Below are 21,780 nucleotides of genomic sequence, written 5' to 3'. Positions count from 1 at the left end.
GCTAAGTGGGTGAAGTGTGTGTGTGTGTGTGTGTGTGTGTGTGTGCGTGTGCGTGTGCGTGTGTGTGTGTGTGTGTGTGTGTGTGCGTGTGTGTGCGCGCTGCTGTTGCTGCTGCTGATGGGGACGGGCGGGGTGCGCCGTCGTCATGGTAACAGATTACAGGCGAAGATATTTTCAGTTTGCTCTATTAGCGTTTCTGCTGCAGTGGCTTCAAACTTCGGATCCAAAGGAAGGGAGGATTTCATTTTATAACGTCTAGATTTTAGTAAGGAGGTTGTATGTATATGTGGCTAAATTCTCACTTTTGGTTGTTTTATATTCTTAAAAATCACTTAAACATCAGCGCTAACTCTTTCTGTGTGACGAGCAGGGAGGCTGTTGGGAGGAGGAGGAGGAGGAGGAGGAGGAGGAGGGGTTGTGGGGGCGCACTGACGGCAGATGCCTTTGCAGCAGAGGACCAAGGAGGATGTGAGTGTGGTGTCTGTCTGTGTCTGTGTGTGTGTGTGTGTGTGTGGACAAAATGCGGATGGGATTTGGTCTGAGCACTGACATGTCGCCGTGTAAACTGCTAGATCTCGTGGATGTAGTTGCGAGAGGAGTGAAAACGATCTAAGCCGCAGTGCCAGGAGGAAATTCTCAACTAGTTTACAGGAGATGCATCATGGGACGACTTGAAAGGTGCACTCCTGCAAGACTGGCTCCCTTCTGAGGAAAATGTAGTTCCTAGGCTGCTGTCGGTCTTTTCCTGATTCAAACAGCTCGGATGTTGTGTTGAGATTTTACCACCCACAACCACAACAATGGAAAGTGGCGTTTTTCTGCCCTGTCTGGATCAGTTCATGCTGAGCCCACTTGTCACTTGGGTAAGTAAATGCAGAAAGCTCTGATTTCCTGCCACAGACCCTGATATCAGCCTATTGATGTGTGTTCTCTGTGTTAATGTAGGTGAAGACCTTTGTGCCAAATGATGGGGGCACGCATTTGGACTTTTCTGAATTACTGGATGGAGTCTTTTTGAATGACATAATGACTCAAATGTAAGTTGTTGCTTTGATTTTTATTGAGTCCCTTCATGCCAGCTTTGTTCTGACATCTTATATTTCATTTGTCACATTTCCAATCTACATTGTAAGCAGTGTCCAGATGGATATTCAGATTAGTGTTTTGAAGCCGCTGACTGTTATAGACTTGACGTGACATCTGTCACTAAGTTATGGTTTACAGTGAGGTTTACAGGGACAAATGTGTGCATGAAATGTCAGTTGTTGTAACAGTTTCAAATAGAAATCAGCATCATCAAACAAAGTCTCTTCTTGATAATTGATAAATAATCTTATCCTTGTGCCATCTGTGGCAGCTACTGATACAGTATCAGGCGTCTGCTAACATTCTCATCCAGGCACCAACAGTACTGGCTTTGTCACTCTGCGGTAATAAAGAGAATCTTTGTTGTCTGCAGCCGTCTTTAAATGCATTTTCCTCATGACTTACAGGTTAGGGTTTCTCAAAAAATCATAGAATTTGCATAAAAGTTACAGAAACACAGTCCACACTGAGGAATGTCAGCTTGGGAAAAGGACTAAATCTTCCAGTTCTTGGGGGGACATCATAGATACCGTCAAGATGCTACTTAAGAGATTATGATTTGGATGCCTTATGTTCTGAGGGAACTACCCTCACCCCTAACAAACACTAACCCAGAGGGCATCTGGCAGTTTGCAGTTGTGTCAGAGATGTGAGATACGTGGAGAGCCCATGGCTTTAGCCTTCATGTCAGGATGGAAGGACATGTCAGACACTGCCAGTAAAAGCCTAACTGAATTTGCTGTGAAGAAAGGGTTAAAAAAAAAACAACCCAAAAACTGATGACCCAACGCACTTGTGGATAACACTGTCTAGCCACCCCAAGTCCACAGTATCCATTCATCCCACTTATCCCCCAGGGTCACAATAACCAGCTCTAAATGCAAAACAATGCTGCGCCGAGGGGAGGGGCAGAAGTGGTATAATCTCCTGGATTGGGAGACCCTTTGGGATTAGGGCCTTGGTGCTGCTGTTTAGTGGCACTGGGACACAGATGGGAAGGAGGAGGAGGAGGGACAATAACAGGACAGACAGCACAGAGATGGAGAAACTAAAAGTAAGACTAAAAAGTAGATGGGCAGCTAGGTGGCATCTCTCTGTCTCCAGGCTTTTATTTCACATAGGTCTCATCTCCTGATCAACAAGCTGAAGTCTGACCTACATAACTGCCCGTGAATTATAGCATTTTAGCTTCACAATATGTGACATTTCAACCCCAGATTACGATCTAGCCAACATCCCAAGAATCCAGCTAAAGGATTTCATTGGAGTGGAAAGTCTAATGCCACCCCATTTGGCTCAAAAACACCCTGGTTTGGTGTCTGAAAGGAATGATGTCACACAGGCTAAAGTTAGGAATGAATAGAGGCCTCATACATGTTTTCATGGCGATCTAGGAGCTAAGACATTTGCCAGCTTGCAGCTTCCTCTCACCCCATTCCACTGACAGCCATTTCTGTGTTTGCAAACAGCACAAATATCAAGTAAAATGCCTTTATGTTGTTTTCCATCTTCAGAAATCCCTCAGCGACACCTCAGGGTGCAAACAAAGTGAGCAGGGATCCGAGTCAGAGGATCCAGAACCTGAACTTTCTTGTCCAGCAAATCAAGACATATTATCTGGTGAGTTTTGGATGTTCCCTCCTCTGGTTTCTCACTCATATAATATTATTTAATGTATCCAAGCTACAGGCTGCAAAGCTTTCCATCTCTGTCTGCATAGGATTATAGTATCGTATCGGAACATTTGATTTAGATTTTCTATCTCAGATTTCCATCACGCACACACTAGATCACACATGCACACATCAGATAGTTCATAGCACTTGTGTCTTAGCAGTTCGGCTAGTTCTTCTTAACATGCGTGGCCTAAATATCTGCCATGTAAACATCTGTGTAATCAGCTCGGGAGTGAGGTTAGAGCGCAGCAGAGAGACACAGTAAAACTGCAGTCAGAGCCACCCACACACCCCCACAGAGACAGAGCTTTAGAGTGACACATAAAGTCACGAGATTCAGGAGCAGACACTGCGGCTGTTAAGCTTTCAGATCTGTTAAGATCACAGGAAAAGTAATTTCACTGAGGATGGGAAGATGAAGTTCTATAGATTAGCACAGTCAAGGAATAATGGCTTTTATTATGTTTGTTACCATAGATTGACTGATGCTATCAACAGCAGATCTAGTCATTGTTTTCTTCTGCAATTACTCATAGCAGTCAGAAATGTTGGTTGCTTTTAGGTCACTGTCATAAATTTACTCTGATCTCATTAAACACAACTCTCAGTGACCTGATTGCATCTTGCCTGCACATATTAAAATGATTCTTAATCAAGTCTGTTGCAAGAAAAAGTGCTGTAGATGTAAGGCAGCTCTTGAACTGCTGTTTTATGTGAAAATCACATCCCGCCCCATCCAGCTTTGGCAAACATGCTGATGTGCTGATGTTTAGCAGGTATAATGTTTATCATGTTCACCATCTTAGTTTAGCATGCTATCATGCTAGCATTCACTAATCAGCACTGAAAACAAAGCACAGCTGAGGCTGGTAAAATTGAATGTCTTTCCCTTTTGGTGGTATTTTGGTATTAATCACCAAAATTAATCACCAAAATTTACCAAATACAATTATTGTATTTTATTATACCTCTAAAGATCAGAGACTTGCTTTCAGTACTACAACCCCTAATCACACATGAGCCTGGGAAAGGAGAGGATGATTGAAGCTCCACGGCCAGTCAGTTAAACCCTCCGGTGGAGAGTGGCAGTCACCAGAAAGTGTGACTGCTAGTTCAGGATAGCTGTACCACATCAAAGGCTAAATGATGACGCCAGCCCTCAAACCTGATGTAAACACACGTATTAACACAATGAGCTGCTTATAGCTTAAAACAGGGCAGCAAACAGTTTTGGTGGATTTCACCACTGCACCAAGGAAACTGGCTCTGTCCTCTACCCTTTCAGACCACTCGTCCATTTGTTGGCTGTGTTTCTATACATGTGTTTAAGCAGCTGCTATGTGCTGTACATACATACGCTCCTGTCCTTTCAAGCAGTTTGGCTCAACCCCAGGAAATTTACTTCAGTTTGGCCAAAATGTGCTTATTTTCCTTTTTCTCAACCCGTCTCCCTTGTCCCTTTCTGTTTCTCTTTTTTTGCAGGATAATCTGAGACAATTAATCATGATTCCTTTGCCAAATGTGTTGCTGCTTGGCAGGACTCCTTACTGTGGTATGCTCTTTAAAAGAAAACTCAGTGTTTCTTATCTCTCCTCACTATTGGAGGAGCATAAGTCAGTATATAGTTGGAAGCCTGATTAGTCTGTTTGCTGATAATCAATATACCATGCATTGATTTCCCGTTATTTACCCACATTTAGGTGCTAAATTGAAAATGATATATCCATAACTGAATAAAATATGAAAACAACCCTGGCAGAGAAACAAAATCAAACTGCTAGTATTAATGTAATGAACAAGTGATAATTTATGTTTCTAAATATAGAGCAAAGCCAGACATTGGCTTCCTAGCACTTTAAACAGAGAATGGTTTTACTATTTCCTCACAGACAGACTGCTGGAGCTATATCTGATACAGTTTTAATTCAATTGCACACTATCAGTCTGATAGCCACACTGGATTGTGGTGACCCAAATTCACCAGCCAGCGCTCTGGTCAGTTTAAATCCATGCCAGCAGCTCTCAGTACTTAAATCTGATATATTTTATTTCAGATAATTAACCTTTTTTATACTCCCCACAGAACAAAGTCTGGAAGAAATGAAGAAGCTTTTGCTGTTACTGTTGGGATGTGCAGTCCAGGTAAACAGCGACTGGCTTTCTGATGTTTAAAATCAGTATATGAACACCTGCTTCATATGTGTAGTATATGGTAGTTTGTGGTAGGACATTGTGTCACACCTTAAGATAAATCCAGAACCAGGTTGCATGAGCTGATTTGCTGGAGATCTAAATGTTTGCATAAATTTCCATGTTTATTTTCAGTGTGAGAAGAAAGAGGAGTACATCGAGAGAATCCAGACGCTTGACTTTGACACAAAAGCTGCAATAGCTGCACATATTCAGGAGGTATCTGCCTTATTATGACATGTGCTTTGAGCTCTGGGACAAATAAAGAGCATTGTAGACTAGTTTCACAGCCAGCAGAGAAGGTCAAATGACATGCAAGTAAGCTAAATATATTACAAGAAATGTGCCGCTGTGTGTCCGTTCATATTGAATCATTCTTTTCCCTGACTATCCCTTCTCATGTTTATCAGCTGACCCATAGTCAGGAGAATGTGCTGGATCTGCAGTGGTTGGAGTCCGGTGAGATGAACCCAGATGAGGTGGATGTCGTAGTGAGGAGCATGGCCGCGCACCTCCGACACCTGCTGGATCAGAGGGACACCCACCTGGAGGTACTCATATCTGATGATTTGGGGTTTTTTTAATGATTCATTTTAGTTGTTAAGTGGGTATGCATGAGTATAAGCTGTACGTTTTCTGTGAACATTGTGTACATTAAGGGTAATGTATGCTATAAAGTAGCTAAAAAGACTTTGTATAAACAAAATATTTTCTGTGAACATGCCTCATCAGCACAGTAATGAACTTTCAAGAAACTAGCGTTCTACGCTGAGTGCACAGATGTTTAGAGGAAACTGGGTATTGACTTATATGTAAACTCTAACCTGCTGCATTCCTCTTTCCCTTCCTCTCCCCAGACCATAGCAGAGTTAATGCAGGAAAAGGAATGTGTGGTTAGCTTGCTCAGTAGCCCCTCCAGCCCACAGTCCGGCAGCTACTCTCCCAGCATTCAGCAGCAGCAGGCTGGGTCCCAGCAACACCTGGCGGTGGAGCTGGCTGATTCCAAGGCCAAAATCAGACGACTCAGGCAAGAACTGTGAGTACTAGGTGGACAAAAGAAAACAGAAACAATACCAAAAAAAAAAAATCAATGCTGTTAAAGAAGAATGTGTGAGGGGCAAAATAGCGTAAAAATAATTCCAGTGTTTTTCACTGTCATGAAAGACTGATGTGTAGAAGATTCAGTTCAAGAAACATACCTGTACAGGAGGATCACGTTAGCTCAGACAACGAGTGACAACAAAGAGTGGCAACATCAGTGTACATCAATAGATCAGCTTTTTCTGAAATGTGCTTTTTTGAGGCTAACAGTGTTATTTGGGATTTTTCTAAAGTAAATTCACAGAAATTATGATAAATTATTACTAAGTTTCTCAAGACAGTGAATTAATTAGGTAGCAATGTTATGTTAGGTTCCAGTCAAAGATCTGACTGATTCATCTTTCTTGCTTGAATTTGGTGTGTCCTACAATTTACCTGTAGTTCATTTTTTTCCAATATGCATCATTTTCAGAGTATAGAATAATGCAACTCACTGGTAGAAGTTGTCGAATCACACAGTAAACTATTGCTTGGAGAAATGCTGTCTCTTAGTTTCTCTTCTGGGTGGTTTTTAGTAAAGAGGTGGCCTGTCCTCTGGGGAACTGCCAGTAGAGAGTGAATGAGAAGCAGAGAGTGAGAGAGGGAGATACTACAGGATAAGAGAAGCCCCGGGGAGTTTGGCCCACATTACTGCCGGCTTGGCAGGTTCCATGGCTGAGCACTACCATTGACCCATATTGGGTCTGCATTTCTGCAGATACCGCATACACACACACACACACGCTAGCCCTGATCCGATCAAGATCTCTGTTCCATCTTTGCCCTCCATCCCCATCTTCTCTGCTGTATTGTGCTCTGTTGTTGGGATGCTCAATTTCACACACTGTTGCCCCTGAGCAAACACAATATCACTTAAAGCATCAAGTATGGTTTACTTTGCCCTTTTGAATGGCCCTGGCCTTTAAACAGCTCTTTAATATACATATACACCTTTGAATATGCAATAGCAATATTAGCATGGTGGTTTTCATTAACATTGTGGTTTTCAACAAAATTAAATGTGGCTTACAGAGAAGTGTCATCTTGCAGTTCAGTATATGTTGTTGTGTGCAATGCAAGTTTGTAGCAACAGCAATAAAGAGGTCCTGCCTTTTATTTTGATGTAACCATTAATCATTTGAAATATGTTTTGCTATCTTGCAGGAGTCATTGAAATGAGAAATGCATGTGTGTTTACCCCTGCATCTCGCCATTTTTAGTATTTAATTAGATATAAAGCTATTGCAGGAAAGTATTAAGTAGTGCTTGCTTGTCTCTCTGCATTGCATACCTAACCCCACCAGCGAGGAAAAGAGTGAACAGATGCTGGACTGCAGACATGAACTGGAGAACATGGAGGCAGAGCTGAAGAGGATCCAGCAGGAGGTTTGAAGAATAAATTGCAGCTCCTTCTGACGGTGACACGCAGTAACCTCCTGACCCCTCTGCAGATTATACAGATTAATGCACAACACACTTTGCTGCAGAGCTGTGCTTAATGACATCAAGTTTAAACCCCTAAACTCTAACTCAGATATACAACTAAAGCTCACATGGATTGGTCTGAACAGGGGATCTCAGTTTGGTTTCTCTGTTTCAGCCTTTTCAGCCTATTATCACCTATAAAGTTGATGTGTCAAACGTGCTAGCAGTCAGCTGCCTATTTATACATCCAGCAAGCACAGAGCAACTTTAGCATTTATTTGTAGTCTTGTCTCTGGCGACCTCATGAAAGTAAATATTCACTGTGCTTTTAGCTTGTTTTCTACTCTCCACCAGCCTTTGAGCAAAAATATCTGGCTCTTTAGCTGTTAGACTTTTTGGTGCAGGTTTATCAAAGCTTTTCACTAAAAAAAAGCTACTTGCTGCACCTCAAAATGCTGTGAGACTGAACCGAAACAGTAAAGTTGTAAAACCAAAACAATGCTCTCAAGGACACTAAAATGTTGCGTAGAGCTGAGGAGAACTGCGGATGGGTGATAATTCTCTGTGGTTTTGTCACTATGTGTCACTTCTTTTCACATACGTCTAGTCATTTGATCCACTGTTAACATAAAAATGTTGATTAGTGCAGCTTTCAATAAAACAAAGTGACATAATATATGATGAGAGACACTGGATGAACTCCAGCAAGAGCAATGTTAATCTCTTACTTTAGGTTTAGGCACTTGCTATAAATCATGTCCCTGTGTGAAACGTCACCAGAATTCCCAGCTGCTTGTGGATGCCCGCCTAGCCCGCACCTACCGAGATGAGCTGGACTCCCTGAGAGAAAGAGCCATTAAGGCTGACAAGCTGGAGAGTGAAGTGGGACGTTACAGGGAGCAACTGCACAAGATGGAGTTCTACAAGGCCAAAGTGGAGGTAAAACATACTCAGAACCTAGGAAAACACAAAATATTCTCATACAACAATAATTTATTGATGAATTATTGATTGATTTATTGGATGATAAGATGTAAGGTGTAAAATACGTATTCATTGTTAACTTTTGATATGGACATGAAAAGTAAAGGATGGAGACAGTTTAACTTTGTGGAAGGTAAAACATAAATCTTTTGTGTGTGTGTGTGTGTGTGTCTGTGTCAGGAGTTAAAGGAGGATAACAGGGTGCTACAGGAGACCAAAGAGGTGCTGGAGGATCAGTTGGCAGGTTGGAGGTCACGCTCAGACAAAATCCACCAGCTGGAGAAGCACAGTTTGATGTTGAAGGCCCGGGTCCATGACATGGAACAGGTCAGACATCAGCACCCAAGGACATGTCTTCTTTGTTACCTTTGTGTGGCCTTGTATTAAGCCTCTTCCAGAGATGACAACAGAGATAAGTGGTAATATAATTCACAAACAACTACAACTCAAAATTTGATCCCCAAGTCCTCTTTGAGACTGATCATCTGATCATCATCTTCTACCTTGGACAGCTTGGACAGAATCTGTATTGATAACTTTGTGTCTTCCCTTAAGGAGAGGGAGGCTGATCGGAGGCGCATTGAGGAGCTGCAGGAGGAGAACCTGGCTCTGTGTTTGGCTCAGAGGAGGAGCATGGAGGAGTCTCAGCATCTGGGCTGGGAGTTAGAGCAGCTCTCCAAGACCACTGAGAACTCCAAGGGTAAGAACTCGTGTTAAGAGGAGGTAACGGCAGACTACGTTAATGAATGGGATTGGTAGGAAACATCAGAAGATGGGTATGTAAATTATGTAAGCGTGTCCATGCATGAGTGCTTCCATCTTTTAGATATTTTAATCTACTTAAAAGACCCAAGAACCTGAGTCAGAAAGTTGCCTTTGAATGTCTTTGAGTGCAGTTTGTACATATGCAGAGAGGTGACTCTGCCTAGTTTAGCTCCACCGTGGGAGTTATACTCAAATCAAGGGAAACACACTTCAAACATTCTCCCACACATAGCTGGTCATAGTACTAATTTACCACTCTCATTTATTAATGTATTATTATATATTATTATATATAATATATATTCAGTTTTCTAATTGAAGAAATTAGATTACTGTATAGCAATGGTTCCATAGTTTTCTTGTTTATATGCACACAGAATCCTAATCAAAAAAATGTAGCCACAAGGAAAATTCCACCCAAAACCAAACTACACCTTTAAATGTTTACTACTAGTTTTTCATTCTGTTTATCTCCAGTTCTCTCCTTCCTTGGACAGAAAGTTAATTGCTACAATGTGTTTGTCTAAAGGCCAACAGACTCTGAGTGAGGAGGTGAGTGAGAGGACCCGCAGTCGGATGCTGAAGCTGGAGAGGGAGAACCAAAGTCTCCTGAGGACCATAGAGGAACTCAGAGCAGCTTCTATGAGCAACAGCCCACAGCCCAAACACACTAATGGTGGTGGCCACCTTGAGAGTGACCACATCTGCCAGGTGGTCTGCAGCACCAAAAACTATACCTTGTCAGCAGACGAGCCCTCAGGGTTACAGAGCTCCTGCTCAAATATAGAAAACCACACTAATATATTCTCACCTAGTACAATACCACGGCAGATGCTGAATGGAGATTCAAACTCCCATCAGCAACCACACACAGAAGACCTGGAGGGAGTCCAGAGTGAGATCCTCCTCACAGATAATCCAGACCTTCATATTCAAGAGAAGGGACAACTAGAGGACGGAGACAGCGGAGACCATTTCAAAGAACTGATGTCTGATCTGGAAGTTTTAGAAAATGTTCACAATAGGCTCCATTGTTTTGTGGGATCACGTGATCACTGCCCTGGCTCGAAGAGCAGCAGTCCCTGCCACGACAGCATCTTCACAGGTCTGCCAACACGCTCCTCCTATGCCAGCAAGCACACACAGCGGCTGGAGGCCAAGTGCAAGGCCCTGGACACAGTTAATCAGCATCTACAGACTTCTCTTGACAACACTGGTATGATCTGTAGTTGAAATAAAAATTAAAGATTCATTCATTTGATTAAACAATTACTAATTCATTTATGTCTTCTACCACCCTCCAAATCTGTAGACCGGAAACTTCAGCGTCTCGAGGCAGAGGTTCAAGAGCTGGAGGCAGAGAATCAGGGTCTGCAGGCCACCTTAGAGGAACTTCGGATCTCCGCAAGACGCCTTGAGCAACTGGAAACAGAGAAGCAGAACCTGGAGCAAGAAACTACAGCTCTAGAGAGAGACAAGAGGCAGCTAGAGAAAGAGAATCGACGACTCCGTCAGCAGGTTGTTTTACTAGGAACAAGATGTTGCTAAGTTACAGTGATGTTTGGGAGAATAACATTCCCTCTGAATAAACTGACTACTTCCTCTGTCTCAGGCTGAAATCCAGGAAGCCAACTTAGACAGCAGTAATGTCTGCATGGCCAGCCTGGAGAGAGAGACGCGTTCTCTAGTCAAGGAGGTGGAGGGGTTAAGGGAGACTGCTGAGAGGGTCAAAGGCCTGGAGAGAGACAACAGAGAACTGACCAAGCAAGCTGCTATCGACCAGAGAACCCTGGCCACCCTCAGAGAGGTGAGGGGAGGATGTCTGCGCTGTCCAGCTAACGCTGACTGAATAAATAATCTGTCTTACCCGAGCCTGACATTTCACTGCTAATGCACTGTTTCCCCTGGAATTTTTACAGCCGCAGTGTGCATGTATATCACTGGAGGTCTTAGCTGTGATACATACAAACACATTCACCTGTGTACTAACTAACTGCAAGCTTACTACATTTATTTAGAAATAGACAAAAGATAAGAGGCAGGTTGAAACATACACAATGGATTTTTTTTTTTTGCTCCACCTAATCACTGCCATATAGATGGAAAGGATTTTTCTTTTTACAGGCTTTCATTCAGTTCATATCATAATATGAACATGAGAAAAAAAAAATCATTCTCTTAAACAATCAGATTAAACTGGTTCTGAATGTTTAAAGTCCAAAAATGGCTATAATGAAAATGAAATCTCAAAAATGATAAAAACCTATTCATAGCAAGTTGTACTGTCCATCTTTAGGAGCTGGTGAGCGAGAAGCTGAAGACCCAGCAGAGAGACAACGAACTGGAGAGGCTGGCCCATGAGCTGGAGATGAAGGTCCTGAGCCAGGAGAGGACACAGCAGGCTGAACAAGAGACACCAGACAGCAGGTGCTTACATGCTGCTTTCCACCCTGTAACCTTTGGAAGGGAATATGAAAACGAGGAGTGTTTTAATGCCAAAATCCTTCTTTTCTCTGAGCAGCAGGTTCAAGATGCTGGAGTCAGAGTTGGAGTCGTCTCTGAAAAAGTCTCTGCAGATTAAAGAGGACAAGATGGCCGCTCTGGAGGCTCGTCTGCAGGAATCCTCCACCCTGAACCAGCAGCTACGGCAGGAGCTCAAGACTGTAAGTCACCAGGCCTGTCGAAAAAAAAATAGATTAAACTAAATGTATCTATCCTATATGTGTTGCAAATCCAAGTGTGACCCCTATCTATCACACAGGTGAAGCTGAGCTATGAGGCTTTGCAGCAGAGGCAGGAGGAGGAGTGGACAGTGTCAAGCTCCACCCCTCCTACACAGGCCGGCAAAGCGATGAGTGAATGGCTTCGTGAAAGCCAGGAGGCCACCAAAGAACTGCTGAAACTCAAAGATCGTCTCATTGAAGTGGAGAGGAATGTAAGTTAAAGGCCTCTAATAACGTAGATAATCCAAAGAATAGCCTCTGTAGAAGCACAGATTTATAAAAATATACTGTTGGTTTTATACACTCTAACATTTGCTTTTGACACTTGCTTAATTTTAATTATAGACCAAACAACAAACACAACTCCTCTCCTCCACTGTATCCTCTCCTCTCCTATACAGAATGCAACACTGGAAGCAGAGCGCCAGGCTATGCAGGCCCAGCTTAAGCAGCTGGAGAGTCAGTCTGACAGCCAGCAGGCTCAGATCCTCGCCCTGCAGAGGCAGGCTGCTTCACTGCAGGAGAACAACACAGCCCTGCAGACACACAACGCTAACCTTCAGGTTCCATTATTATTCTCCATTGTGCACTTAACAGAACAGCTCCTGAACTCACAAATATTTCTCATATTGTCCTATAAGTTTTTCTGTTAAGCTTCTACATTGAAAGGCTTACACAAACACATAGCACATTAACTGCTAATCATCCTCCCCTCCTTCTTCTCCAGGTGGAGAAATCTACGCTGAACTCGCAGAGCGCCTCACTCATGGCCCAGAATGCTCAGTTGCATCAGCAGCAGTCAGGAACAGAAAGTGAGCGGGACAGCGCTATAAGGGAACGCGAAGAGCTGCGTGGTGTCCATGAGCAGCTATTACGAGATCACGAGCGGCTGGCAGCTCTGCATGAGCGGCAAGCCATGGAGTACGAGGCACTGATGGGCAAACATGGCTGCCTGAAAAACGCCCACCGGACACTGGAGCTGGAGCATCGCACACTGCAGGACAGGTGAGGAGGAGGAGAGACAGCCACAGCCTAGGCACTATCAATCAGTTGTTAACCCATGGGATGTGAGATTCTTGCATTTCATGTGTATCTTTGTGTCTGTATGTTTAGATACAATAGCCTGCTGCAGCAGCGGGCCAAGCTCGAAGACCTGGAGAAAGCTCTGAGGGAGGAGCAGATGAGGATGGCTTTGGAGAAAGAACAGCACAAGACAACTGCCGCTGAATGTTGCAGGCTCCGTGATGAGAAGGACTGGTGAGGACGCACACATAGCCCAAACGTGCTCATGGACGTCTCACCCAATTGTCTTTTGGCAAAACACATACTTTCTCTGTCACATTTGTTGATCCTCCCCTTCACCATGACAAGCACATGCATATACTTCCATCACTGTGCATCTTTTTTCAAGGCTGAACCAGACATACCGCCAGCTTCTCAACGACAACGAGTTGCTGACAGCAGATCATAAGCAGCTCAAGAGCCAGCTGAATGAAGCCAAGCTGGAGCACACCTGGCTGGAGGCCGACTTCTCCAAGCTCAAGAAGGAGTTTCAGCAGCTGGACATCACCTCCACAAAACTCAACAACCAGTGTGAGGTATGGGCATGTAGCGGCAGGTTATGCTGGTGTGGTAAACGGCCTCATAATCTCTTAACCTTAGTGCAGTATTTGTGTTTTGTATGCATATTAAATTCATGCACGTTTGTCTCTGTGATGTTTAGTTGCTGAGCCAGTTGAAGGGTAACCTGGAGGAAGAGAATCGCCACCTGCTCAGCCAGATCGAGACCTTGATGCTACAGAATCGAACACTGTTGGAGCAGACCATGGAGAGCAAGGATCTGTTTCATGTTGAAGAGCGACAGTATATGTAATGAAAATATTGCTAACACCATGACAAGATAATGTAGCATTAAATAGGGTCTGATCTGTTGTTGTCATTTACAGCGTGTCATGCTTTTTTCTTAATGAGCTAACGCATTAAGGCTCTGTGTTTGATACAAGCTGGTGGCACAAATGTACACTATTTAGGACACGAAAAATACCACTGCACAACAGCAGGCTGAAAATTATAATTGAGGATCTATTTTCTTTCTCTGTGTCTCTGTTCAGTGACAAGCTTAATGATTTGAGGAGGCAGAAGGAGAAGCTGGAGGAAAAGATAATGGACCAGTACAAATTTTATGAGCCCTCGCCTCCTCGCAGGTAAGCTGCCTCTAATAGCGTTAACCACAGTTTTTTACCAGTACTAATGACTGTGTAATGACTTACCAGGACCACAAATGGCTGTGGCAGGTCAATTTGCTGTTTTCACACTTAGCAGTCTCTACATTTTGATCACTATGCACTATAATTACTTGATGCTCAAGTAATAACATTTCAGATCACATACATTACAATTCATATCAATTGCTCCACTACAATTCAAGAAATATTCATGGACAGTAATGCAGTGAGCTCTGAACTTCTCCATCTTTGTATAGCAGGACATGCTAATAGCATACTGCCTTTTTAACCCACATCACCTTTTTTTTGTTGTTGTTGTTGTTGTTGGATGATAATTCTGTATTCAGACACAGTTATTTGTGTAGTAATGCTTGATCGCCTAATGTCCCCCAGAACTTTTTCTCTTGTGCTGTACGTGTTATTTGTGTCTCAGTCAGTATAGTTTGTCAGTCCACTTGTGTATCTGCTCTTCCACAGACGTGGAAACTGGATAACTCTGAAACTGAAGAAGCTGATGAAATCCAGTAGCCGTGAGCATGGACCAGAGCGGCCCCCCACTCCCACACACTCCAGCATTACTGAGCCACACCTGTCCTGTCAGGACAACAGCTCTTTCATCAGCTCAGATGGCTCTGGAGGCTCAGCCTCCACCTCAGCAGGTGATGCCATCTCACCCCAGCGTAACAGCAGTGAGTATGACCTTGAATTCACCAGATCACATCCTACTGACTTTGCAGAACCGACCTCATCAGGGTACCAAAGTTCCCCCTTCACTGCTTCAGCCATAGATCATGATGTAAGGTCATCCAAGGCAGGGCACAAAGGTTTTCAAGGAGTGTGTTCGTGTAAGGTCCAGCCCACAGACAGAAGACAGAGAGACAAGGGTGAACCAGTAGCCATGGCAGTTTCATTTACATGTGTCACTTCATTTGAAGGACAGACATCTTCCCAAAATTTGACGAAACTATCCCCGCCACCGCGTTTTTCACGGAGGAACAAAAAACTCAAATAAATGTATTTTACTGTAAAAATGTTTCAGCAGTGTTGTCATACATTGTAATATATTTTTCCTCTACACAGTCTAACAACAATTAAATTAATCACCTTAAAATGGTTCTTTGTTAATTCAACCTGTGAAAACGTGAACACAAAGAAGATCGAAATAATTCAAAGGTTAGCATGTCCCTAGTGAAGCTCCAATCAGTCTGCAAAACACTATGCATACAACAATGGAGGTATTGCATTGTAATCACGGTGCAAACATATGTTCTGAGTCATGTCCAAACTGTCATTCTTCGTGATGCATGATGTGTGTGAACTTTCCTCAACAGTCCCTAATGTCTTCCCTGTCTTTCACTTGTCTTTATGTATTTCTTCATGCCCTCCATACCTCCTGATTCCTTCCTTCCCTTGTCTTTCCCTCCCCTTCCTATCCTCATCCTCCTTTACTTTCCTCCCCCTCTGCTTGTACCCATCACCTCCCTCCCATCTCCTCTGTCTGCCTCTCATGTGGCCCTACTTGCTGTGAAAAAGCCACACTGAAAATGTTTCCCTGTATGAGGAACAGGCTGAAGGACAGAGACAAAGTCAAGTCCATCTTTCGTCGTTCCATGTGTAAGAAGGACTGTGGTCCAGTGTCTGTAGCCTTTTATTTAACTCCTAACTTGATTATACTGGAGTGTCTATTCTTTATTGTTATTTTTTATCATCTATCACATGCCATAAAGCTAATGTCACACTGGCTCAAGTAGGATGTATTGTCAGCAGGGTTTAAAATCACTGCTCGTATGTTAGTAATGTGTCCATCCATGCCAACCTCATTTCACCACATTAACTTAAGATATTTTTTATTATATCACAGATTTAAATATCACAGCAGTAACTCTCTAGCAGTGTAACTCTATTTGAAGACAGTCTGGGTTATTTTATTAGAACAACGGAGGTCAAAGAAATACTGCATTGCAGGAGGACAGTGGTGCTGCATGAGCTCAGCCCCATCAGGAGCCAGCTGCACTATAGAGACAGTCTAAAATGAGAATTTTAGATTATTGGATGATCGGTGGAGAAAACAAGACACCCACGTCTCCACGTCGTCAACCCGAAAAAAGGCATACCTCATAACATCCATTACCAGTTCACCTGTCTACCACCTCCCTCATCCACCTCCCACTTTTTCCATTCCTCACTCCAACAATGCAGCCCTGAGCAGCTTGGCCTCTCCCTTGGCCCGGTGGGCAGACAGCTCAGAACAGCTGGAAGGGTCAGAGGCTGATGTGGAGGAGGACAGGAAGGACGCACTGACCTCATCTCTCACCACGTCCATCTTGTCCATTCTCCATCTTCATCATCCTGCCACTCTACCATCTGACCATCTCCACACTGCCGCCACTGACACCACAGACGCTGTTCCAGATGTTTCTGAGCTGTGGGTGACAGGTAGAGGCATCCACGACCCATTGTTTTGTTCATGTCCTCTTCATTAGTTAGATGTTAGTATAAAGTGTAGAGGAGAGGAGAGCAAATGCAACACACTTTTCTTGTTTTAAGCTTAGAAGCTGGTGTTGAAAAGTGTCAATCACTTGGAACCGTTAAGTGATTTCACATTTTATGCCCCACAGACAAAGATCCAAATGAAACCGCTGTGCCATTTGGATTTGAGGACAATGATGAGCTGCAAAATCACGGTACAGCCCTGTGGATACTCATTTAGAGGATTCAGCAAGCATACAGATGTATTACCAGCTCAGGAATTAGAGTAAATCCAGCAAATCGCAATCATGACCTTGTTTCATATTAATCTCTACACTGACCACAGAGGCCAACAACTGTTATAGCAAGACTTCAATCTGCTGCCCCCTGCTGGTCATTAAGAATATTATGTTGATGCAGCTGACAGATGTTTTCATGACGAGTGAAAATGTGTGTATATGTGTATATATGATGGACTGTAGCTCTTTCAAAAACATTATAATCTGTTTCCAGCTCTGAATGGCGTCCAGAGTCGAGCGCAAAGTGAGAGCAGCGGTGAGTTCAGTCTGAGCCTGGAGAATGAGCCGTGGTCAAACGGCAGCAGCCCTGTCCAGCAGCCACCATCACGCCGTTCCTCCTCCTCCTACCAGCCACCCAGTGACACCTCCACCCCCCAACACAAGGAGAAAGCTTCTACCATGCCCATTACTAACAGTCAGAAATTAGATTTCCAGTCTGTACCAAAACAGAAAGATCTTGGGTTCTCTCAGGACTTCTGGCTCACGAAGGGTATCCGGAGGGGGTCAAGAGGAAAAGTGACACGTCGCTCATCAGATTCAGGGGGCACAGTCAAAATGAACCGAGGGCTCAGTGGGATTAATCCTAAATCGAGCTCAAGCAAAGCTGACACCACCCGAGTCTCAGCTTGTTCACCGATCACAGTGCTGTATGTTCAGGGGAAATCATCCTCAATGTCCGGCTGCCTAAACTGCTTCTCCACCCCTCTTGGGAAAGAGGGACGACTGAAAGGGCGTGGGTCCCCTAAAAGTCTCCCCCGTGCCAGCAGTGTAATTTCTACAGCAGAGGGCTCATCACGACGCTCCAGTGTCAACAGCGACTGCAGGGTAACACTCAAGACTGAACCTCTCCAAGCCCAGGTTTCAGAAGAGACCAATAATCAGGAGGAAACAGAGAGTCAAAATCAACAATCAGCCCCAGACACTAAAAACACTGAGCATGAGCCAGTTCCTCCAGTTAAACCTCCGAGAGACCCAACGGTTGTTGTTCCCACAGACAGCCCCAAATCCCCTGTGCAGGAGTCACTTTTTGGCTCCTCCTTCACTTTCAACTCTGTCTTCTCAAACACGATCTTCAGTGATTCTGTGGTCACAACCACAACTAGTCTTGATGCTCTTGGCAACAACCAGGCCTTCCTCTGCCTGAATCCATCTCTGGTGCAAAACTGTCAGGCTGAGAGCCAGGAGTCCTCGCATAACACACCACAGACACTGGTCAACATGGATAGTGAGCAGAGTCAAAATGCAGAACATGCAGAGAAGGACAAGTCTCTCACAATTGCATGAAAGCAGGTGTCATATCATTTAATATTGTGTCATTCAAATACAGCAGGTGGCTGCTAGGTCCTGTTTTATCACATCAACTGAAGCACATAATTTAGGTGTCTGTAACTGAATTCCACTGACCATCTGAGTATACTGTTATCCTAAAAGTTGTGTTGAATAAAAAGATGTTTAGATGCTTTTGGTTCAGATTTCTGTCACACAGCATTACCAGCTTTTAATTTCTATACAGTCTGCCTGAATAAAAGACAACTCAGCAATTCACAGTATGTGTTTCTGTTCAGATTTGGCACAGGTTCTGCATATTATATTAAAATAAGAGGTATCTTGTTTTGTCCATGCATAATTAGATTGGTGTTGTGACTCAAGCCTGTTTACCTTTACTTTACCATGCTGACAATCCTGTGTTATGTGTAGTTGTGTTTGCAAATCTTTTTGTTCATGTATTCTGTTTCTATTTATGCCCCTCTGTCACTCAGAGACAGAACCTTTAACTTATTTTAAGTTTCTTTCTGTGTCCCTTAGATCTAGAATTTAAGCCAGGGGGGAAATGTGATGTTAATATGTGAGCAAATGTGTAAATCTTGTAAAAAAAAAAAAAAAAAATAGGATGTGTTCCTGAATGCTATTTTCCCTTAAATAAAGAAACCCTCTGCGTAAAACATGCCTTTGCGTTGCCGTTCCTTTATAACTGTGTGCACTTGTGCCTGCCCACTGTTCCTATTGGATGCGAGATCGGTCACGTGAGTAAATGCGGAAGTGGACCATTTTCGGTAGAAAAACAAAACATTCGGGGGTGGTGTTGAGTTACTCAATCTGGACCAGCGTTTCTCAGGTCTGCTGCAGTGGTTTCATAAGCTGTACCGTATAACTCGGCAGTTATACCCGGGGTTTGGCACGATGCTGAGCGCCGCCGCCGCGGAGAGGAACAAGGAGCCCATCCTGGCGGTGCTCCGGGAGACCGTGAACACCGGGAGACCCCTGCAGGCTCTGGAGATCTCCTCCGGTACCGGGCAGCATGTCATACACTTCGCCCAGGCCCTGCGGAATATAACTTGGCAGCCTTCAGAGTATGACCAGCAGTCTCTGGAAAGGTGAACGTAGTTTGTTTGTATCAGTTGTTAACAGTTTATAATTCTGGTGTACCTAATGAACTGCTTACATACTTGGGTATTTACGGTATTAATTAACTTCTGCGTAATAAACTTGACATTAGCCACTGAGCTCGCGTATTACGGTAGATAATTTAAAGGAGGACGGCTAAATGCCTAATATTATTAATAACACTGTTGCAGACCATATGCAGGTAGACTGTGCTGGTGTGCGTTTTGTTGGAGGCTGCATGCATTAACAATAATGTCTTTTGTTTCCATTCTCAGCATAGAAGCGTACAGAGCTCACTACCGGCTGAACAATGTGAAGCCTGTCATTCACCTGGATGCTTCTCTGCCCCATCAGTACTGGGGAGGGATCCAGCCAGAGAGCCTCGATCTGGTAGTCAACATCAACATGATGCACATATCTCCAATAGCTTGTACAGAGGTAGGACTGCCTGTATGCCCACACTGCTGTGATTGGTCTTATCTAACCAAAGAATCCTCCTATTCATTTGTGGTATTTTGATAAATTGCACATGTTTGCATAAAGCAGAAATCCGGTAGTTTATGTCTCCCAGGGTGTATATACACTACAACCATTTTGACTCATAACTCCTCAGATAATTACTGTAAGCAATGCCTGTTTACAGCACCCGCCTCAGGTCTTCCAATCTATGAAAGAGACCAGGAATAAAAAGGCTTCAGTAGTTGCCCTTTCTGCCACTCAGCCCCCACTGCATATGATGTGAAGCTAGTGCCTGAAGATGTTGCTGTTTTCTTCTAGGGTTTATTCAAAGGGGCCGGGGCAGTGTTGAAGCCGCAAGGTCTTCTAATGACATATGGGGTGAGTGAAAAAACATTTCATGGCATAAAGATGCACTTAGCACATTCATCACATGCTACTATCAGAGGTAAACACGAACATATAACAATGTATACTATGTCACGTATTCTGTTGTAACTGTACCCGCAGCCCTATGCAGTGAATGGTCAGATCACCCCACAAAGCAACGTTGAATTTGACTACAGCCTGCGGCAGAGGTAAAGTACTCTTTGTTGAATGAATCTTTCAAAAAAAAAATTTAATAAAGTTTAATGAAGACATTTGAATGGAATTAAGTGGTCACATGAGTAATTTATATTTTTGTTCAGATGTTAATTCCTTATGAGGTCAAATATGCAGCAGCATGTTTGCTTTGTATAAGAGAGAGCGGTACTATGTAACTGATCATCAAGGTTCATGTCATCCACATGATAATTAATGCAGATGTGACTGTGATTTATTTAAAAGCTGTATCTTTTCTTTGTATCTTGCAGAAATCCAAAGTGGGGACTCAGGGATATCTCCCTCCTGAGCTCTTTAGCACAAAGAAATGGTTTATTCCTGGAGAAAATAGTAAGTAAACAGTTCATTTAAGCATCTGACACAATTCTCTTCTCTGAAGTGTGAAAAGTGAGAGCATAAACAAGGCAGTTATGGGATTATTGGTCTAGTAATGTGTGATTTACATGTTTTCTTTCCAAGGTGGACATGCCAGCAAACAACAAGTGTCTTCTGTTCAGGAAGGAGAGTTTGGTGTGAAGTATCCTGTTGCTCCTTTACTGGATGCGGACCAGTTTCAGAGCAGAATGGTCAAAGCGCCTTAACTTGAAGCTCAGACACATTGCCAAATTTTCCAGAACTGTAAATGAATCATGTTTCCACATATTCTATTACACATAGACATTAGATGAAATAATTAAATCTGAACTGTTATAGTCTAATCTATGAAAAACTATATTGCACACATGAGTAAAATGAATAAGGCTCACAGATATGTTGCTTGTGTACGACATTTAAGTTGACAGCCTGCTACTCTTTTTTAAATTTCTTCATTCAGTTTGCAGACTGTCAGTAAAACAAAGTTAGCAGAAGTGCTTTGCAGAGAGATGCAACAGAATGTGCTGTACATTAGATTTTGAAAGTACATATAACACAAGAGAATCTATGTGAAACACCTATTTAGATTACTAATACAAAGAGCTCAATACAAAGTAAACATAATACAATAAAACAGAAAAACATAATATAGAGGTCATACACTGTAGGTGTCTGTTTCTTTAGCATCACAAGCTAGGCATTTTTTGCAAATTGTGGCTGCTTGTGTGGATGGTATCCTGGCTAGAGTCTTATTTTTTGCAACACAGACATAAAGAATACATGGCAAAAGAAAATATCTGTATTTACACTTATTTAAAAAGAGCTTCTCAGCATTGGTATAAATGGGCTCACAACACATCTGGAATGTAGTGTAACCTGTGTTGTAACAACTATATATTGTACATACAAATGATCTCACAACTTCATTAACAATTAACATATTTTTGTCTTTTGATTTAAAGAGTTGTCATTAAATATCAGCTTTTCTTGTTGCAATTCTGATGTTTATCTTCAGTGCTAAAAGTAAAAGTGACCACAGACACTCTGTGGGCAAACAAGT

At 43.0% G+C, this 21,780-nt stretch overlaps 2 protein-coding genes across 2 annotated transcripts; both read left to right on the top strand.

Annotated features, from left to right (window-relative positions):
- Positions 1-800: 800 nt before the first annotated feature.
- On the top strand, positions 801-18,206 carry LOC121180628 (girdin-like). Its single transcript, XM_041036212.1, has 29 exons — positions 801-863; positions 946-1,037; positions 2,601-2,706; positions 4,245-4,314; positions 4,846-4,904; positions 5,088-5,171; positions 5,363-5,503; positions 5,810-5,988; positions 7,337-7,418; positions 8,238-8,396; positions 8,622-8,768; positions 8,997-9,141; positions 9,736-10,422; positions 10,519-10,724; positions 10,819-11,013; positions 11,503-11,633; positions 11,728-11,869; positions 11,968-12,141; positions 12,331-12,492; positions 12,657-12,934; positions 13,043-13,186; positions 13,341-13,527; positions 13,653-13,798; positions 14,041-14,133; positions 14,632-14,843; positions 15,688-15,768; positions 16,354-16,590; positions 16,773-16,838; positions 17,137-18,206. The coding sequence occupies exons 1-29, from the start codon at positions 801-803 to the stop codon at positions 18,204-18,206; spliced, it is 5,538 nt and encodes a 1,845-aa protein (XP_040892146.1).
- A 764-nt stretch (positions 18,207-18,970) lies between these two features.
- Positions 18,971-21,772, top strand: mettl26 (methyltransferase like 26). Its single transcript, XM_041036242.1, has 6 exons — positions 18,971-19,297; positions 19,583-19,745; positions 20,085-20,144; positions 20,274-20,341; positions 20,618-20,696; positions 20,826-21,772. Exons 1-6 carry the CDS (start codon positions 19,104-19,106, stop codon positions 20,880-20,882), a joined length of 621 nt encoding a protein of 206 aa, XP_040892176.1. The 5' UTR covers positions 18,971-19,103; the 3' UTR covers positions 20,883-21,772.
- Positions 21,773-21,780: the final 8 nt, after the last annotated feature.

The sequence above is a fragment of the Toxotes jaculatrix genome, chromosome 4 (genome assembly GCF_017976425.1).
Source record: "Toxotes jaculatrix isolate fToxJac2 chromosome 4, fToxJac2.pri, whole genome shotgun sequence".
Classification (NCBI taxonomy): domain Eukaryota; kingdom Metazoa; phylum Chordata; class Actinopteri; family Toxotidae; genus Toxotes; species Toxotes jaculatrix.
This window is presented reverse-complemented; position numbering and strand designations above follow the sequence as displayed.

What these genes read in the sequence shown, in the direction of transcription:
- mettl26 (XM_041036242.1), top strand. Translation starts at nt 19,104, where the DNA reads ATGCTGAGCGCCGCCGCCGCGGAGAGGAACAAGGAGCCCATCCTGGCG. An exon ending in GACCAGCAGTCTCTGGAAAG is followed by an intron (nt 19,298 to 19,582) that starts GTGAACGTAGTT and finishes TTCCATTCTCAG; the next exon opens with CATAGAAGCGTACAGAGCTC. An exon ending in GACTACAGCCTGCGGCAGAG is followed by an intron (nt 20,342 to 20,617) that starts GTAAAGTACTCT and finishes TGTATCTTGCAG; the next exon opens with AAATCCAAAGTGGGGACTCA.
- LOC121180628 (XM_041036212.1), top strand. Translation starts at nt 801, where the DNA reads ATGGAAAGTGGCGTTTTTCTGCCCTGTCTGGATCAGTTCATGCTGAGC. An exon ending in ATCGACGACTCCGTCAGCAG is followed by an intron (nt 10,725 to 10,818) that starts GTTGTTTTACTA and finishes CCTCTGTCTCAG; the next exon opens with GCTGAAATCCAGGAAGCCAA. An exon ending in TTCTGAGCTGTGGGTGACAG is followed by an intron (nt 16,591 to 16,772) that starts GTAGAGGCATCC and finishes TATGCCCCACAG; the next exon opens with ACAAAGATCCAAATGAAACC.